Genomic DNA, 4,593 nt, shown 5'->3' on the forward strand with positions numbered 1-4,593 from the left:
CCCGCCCATCCCAGCTCGGTACTTTAAAAAAAAAGCTCCGGTGCTCACCAGGTGCTGCCAGGCAGGGGGCAATCCCCATTGCCCCATGCTGCACAGGGGGCTCTGCATGAGCCCTCTCAACACCCCACTTCTCCCCTGGCCCCTGCATGGCTGCCCCGTCTGCTGGGGCGCTGGCACTTTAAGAAAAAAAAAGCCAAGAAAAGCCCTGGGACTCACTGCTCCTGGTGCAGCCCCGGGGCTTCAGGGCCTTCTGCAGAGCCCCCAGTGGTGGGGAGCAGCGGGGATCACCCCCCGCCAGCAGCAGTGGTGACTCTCAGGGTTTCTTCAGGTTCTTTTTTCTTAAAGGGCCGGAGCTGAGCCATGCAGGGCATCCGTGAGGGGCTGGGGGAGTGGGGTAGAGGGGGCTTGTGCAGAGCCCCACATGCAGTGTGGAGCAGTGGGAGGCGGTGGGGATTGCCCCCCACCCAGCAGTACCTGCTTACCTGGGGTTTTTTTTCCCCACAAGTGCCGGGAGCTGGGGCGTGGCAGCCATTGCTGGGCTGGGAGGGGGCGGGGGATGGGCCTGGCCTGGCTGATTTGGCGGAATTGAATCAGGGCAGTGATTCGAATCGCCGAATCGAATTGCTGCTCCCCGAATCGGCTGAATCTGAATCCAAAGTGAATACTAGCCACTTTGCATAGGCCTAGATGATATGTCAAGAGGTCATAAAATATATGCTTTACTTCAGGAAAGAAACGCTTAAGTTTAGTTCAGATTAATTGAAGCCTTCAGCATTATGCTAGGGATAAATTTAGCTACACACATTTAGCTGTACAATCTGAAAATTGTGGTTATTTTTATGAATTTTAGCAGGCACTGTTGAGCCGCTTGAACAGATCTGTAAATACTTATACACCGAATTATTGTGTGGCTGAAGATCTAGGAGCCCCTTCTGAAAGCCATGCAATCATAGAAAAATAGGGCTGGGAGGGACTTTAGGAAGTCATTTAAGCCAAGCCCCCCTCAAAGCAGGATCCCCCCCGTCTGAACCAGCCCACACAAAAGTTTATCTGACTGGCATTGAAAAACGTCCAGCAAAAGAGATTTCACAGTCACTCTAGATAATCTGTTCTAGTGCTTAACTACCGGGAGTTGGAAAGTTCTCCTTAACATCCAACCTAAAGCTCCCTTTTTATATTTGAAGACTTATCAAATCTCCCCTCAGCCTTCTCTAGAAGAAATAATCCTGATTTTTCCAACCTTGCCTCGTATTTCAGGTTTTCTTGACCACAAATCATTTTTTACTGCTGTTCTCCGGACCCATTCTAATTTGTCCACATCTTTCTTTAAGTATGGTGTCCAGAATTGGATACAGGACTCTAAATGAGTTCTCAAATGTTGATTATACTCACTTCCCTTTACTGTGTTTCAAAGAGGGACAAATAATCCATTCACCACTCCAGTATGAGGAAGGCCACACAATTCCAGTCTTAAAAAAAAAGAAATAGTAGGGGGCTCCCAGTTTCAGTAAAATACTGTAATCAAGTTGTACACTATCCTGCTCTTCATCACACAGGATACAAAATGAGATATGGCAGGTCCACATTTTAAATGTCTCTATTGTCTGCATTTGTGAACATTAATAAACTATTCTTCTTTGATCCTATTTGAATTATATAAATGTTCTATAACTTTTTTAAAGTCAGAGAAATATTTTACACATCTGGCTGTATGTAACTGCTTTGCAGTGCCCCTGCACTACATGTTACTTTCAAACATAAACTCTAGTACTGATAAAAACTTGTTTGTGAAGACTCTGCTCCTCCACATGCTCTAGCCCCAGCCAAGTGTTCTCACTTCAGTGGGAGCGAAAGAAACAGTCAGATAAAATGTTGGTTCCTGTGCAGTCTGAGAGAACCTTAGAATGACCAGGATATTTTACAATTATTGTGATTAAACTACATCATAAACAGATCTCGTTGTCAAAAGTAACTTAGTGTTAAAAGATCCTTTGTAAAGACCAAAGACTTACAAGTAATATCTTGCTTTGTCCCTCCACTCAGAACATTTGGAAGAGCTGAGAGCTGAATTTTCATGCTTAGTTGGGAAAGAGTCAGTATCAAAACCAACAAACGGCATCTTAATTAAATCCTAACATTTCAGAACACGCTCCTGTATGGAAAGAGGAGGGAAGGAAATCCCTTTGTTATTAATTCTTCCTTTAAACCAGCACTACTGTGCTTACTGCCTCTTTTCTCATAAAGCTGAAGTGACATATGCTGAATACTGTTCAGTCTTGACCTTTTAGTCACTCTGAATGAGAAAGAGGAATTCATGACTCAGCCTTTCATCAGCTAAATGGTCTGTTAACACTACCACATCTTATTGTTAGGATAAAAACAGTGAGGGCAATAGAAATTAAAGTGGATGTGTGGCCTCTTCTAATAAAAAAAACACTAGAATGAGAGTGGCTTATTGAACCCTTGGACACCTCACAAATAGCTTAACCTCCAGCTATTCACAATTAATGTCTGAATACTGTAATAATGTGGCCCCTGATCAGAAGCAGCATCCTAGGTTGAATCACCATTTTCATTTCTCTTAGTCTCAGGACTGGAAGATTATATTAATATACTTTCTTAGCCTTTAAGGAACAACATAGACGTCTTACCTTTTCTTCTTTCTGCCTCCTGAAGCAGCAAAATATTGGAAATTATGTGTGTTCGGTGAATTTGGTTCTCAATTCCCATTTTCCTAAGATCAACTTCTGTCAGATGGAGCAAATCCTGCAGCAAACCCCAAAGTAAAATACATGCTATAGAAAATTATTAGTCCAATAGTAAAATTCAAATCTCTTTCAGCCAGATTGTCTCCTTTTATGGCTGTAGGCTAAATAACAGCAGATTTAGGAAAAAAATATGCATTATGTGAGGTCTCTTTGCAATGATAATTTCTGTCAGTGAAGCAGGAGGGATCTAATAATGTCCTTAGCAAATACAACACTAGTTAACCAAGAAGATAACAATATTTTAATTATCCAAATATATTTCTGTGATTTTTATAACTCACCATTGGACTAATATAATTTTATATGAGTTAAATTATTTTTTCTTAAAAAGCCAGTCATATTGAACAGAAGAGGCACTTACTATCTCTGCATTTTCTCAACACATATCAAAGGGCAAAGATTTTGCTAATTTAATTTTGGATGTACTCTGCTGGATATATTTAAAAATGAGAAAAGGTTTTTCTCTTCAGCTATTACAGTTCAAAAAAAGGAAATTTACACTATGCTGACTCTTCTAATAAAATCCCACATCGTTAACACACCAATTTCACATACATTAACGGTGGAAGGTGCACTGCTAACCTGATTAGGGTGGACATAAAAATATTGGAAATAAAGGCTTTGGGTAAACAGAATACTCAATGTAATTAACAACCATCAGGGGACATGACCCTATTCTGGATGACACGGATTTTTGAACAATGAAGAGTCAGATAATCAAGGTTGATTGCTTATGTCCTCTGCACTAGAGGTATTATTTATGAAAGTCTAGAATGCTACAATTTTATATTACCCTCTCTCAAAGAAAAAAAATAAGCATTGCAATTTGAGAAAATCCTTAGGCAATATATAGTTCCTTTCCTTGTTCTATTTTAAACTCTTTTTATCTTTAGTCTGTGGAGCATATAAAAGTTATTTTTTAGAATTTACTCCTTTTTTGCTACTACCAGGTGGTGCTCACAACATTCTGATATATAATAGTCTCTTTGATGAGGCCTGGCATCTCAACTTTAGGGCCATAAAACACAGATCACATAATTAATTACTGTAGATGTACAACCAAGACCACCAACAAATAATTTCTGTGTTTAGTTGTACCATAACATGGGAAATCTTCATTCTTCTTTACTAAAAACATTATGTGTGAGAGACAACATTAGATTTACGGCACCCATTTTAATCACTGAAGTCTTTCAGAAGTAGTAAGACAATTTCTATAAAATAGCAAAAGGAAGACTTAACGTCTTTATTTTTAAACTGGTTCCTCAGACGTTGATACATTACATGGATATGTCAACAACAGGCAAGGGACCTAATGACCCTCAAAGTGGTATAAGCAACCATTAGGCTTATTTTTCCCTTCTTACACATACCAAAAAGGGGAAATATCAATGTTCAATCCACAGATAAGTGAGACATGTTTATTACTGACACAGGTTCTTTCCCCACCATCCAAAAATGCCATACAAATAAAAAAAGGGGGGGGGGGGAGAATCTCTCTCTGCTGTTTAGCCCTTACCAAATATGAAGAATGATAACACAAAAACAGTAGCTGTTTACAAGTCTGGACTAGACGGCATATGCTGGTGGTTACACAATGTGGTCTTTTATTCACTGTTATTTTACAGTAGTGTTAGGAAAACTATTACTTTTGTGGCAGCAGAGAATGATACACAGATGCCATGATTTTCAGGGAGAATAATATTCTACCTGGAGGACTTTTCAACGAGCTAAGGAGGATAGTTGGGGAAGCACTGAGGTCCCGGAGGGGAGGGGAGACAGGTGTCCAAGGAGAGTGGTTGCTCCTCAAGGAGACGATCCTCCA

General features: G+C 40.3%; 1 protein-coding gene across 2 annotated transcripts in view; it reads right to left on the reverse strand.

Moving 5' to 3' along the window:
* The window catches only part of BCAR3 (breast cancer anti-estrogen resistance 3), a 174,620-nt gene that overhangs the window by 153,612 nt on the left and 16,415 nt on the right, over nt 1–4,593 (reverse strand). For both annotated transcript variants that reach the window (XM_019501626.1, XM_019501625.1), the window contains exon 2: nt 2,652–2,766. In XM_019501626.1, the coding sequence (XP_019357171.1) occupies nt 2,652–2,766 (115 nt within the window). The remainder of the gene's footprint in view (nt 1–2,651; nt 2,767–4,593) is intronic.

This window comes from Gavialis gangeticus, unplaced genomic scaffold (assembly GCF_001723915.1).
Source record: "Gavialis gangeticus isolate Ggan-Ray unplaced genomic scaffold, GavGan_comp1, whole genome shotgun sequence".
Lineage (NCBI taxonomy): Eukaryota > Metazoa > Chordata > Crocodylia > Gavialidae > Gavialis > Gavialis gangeticus.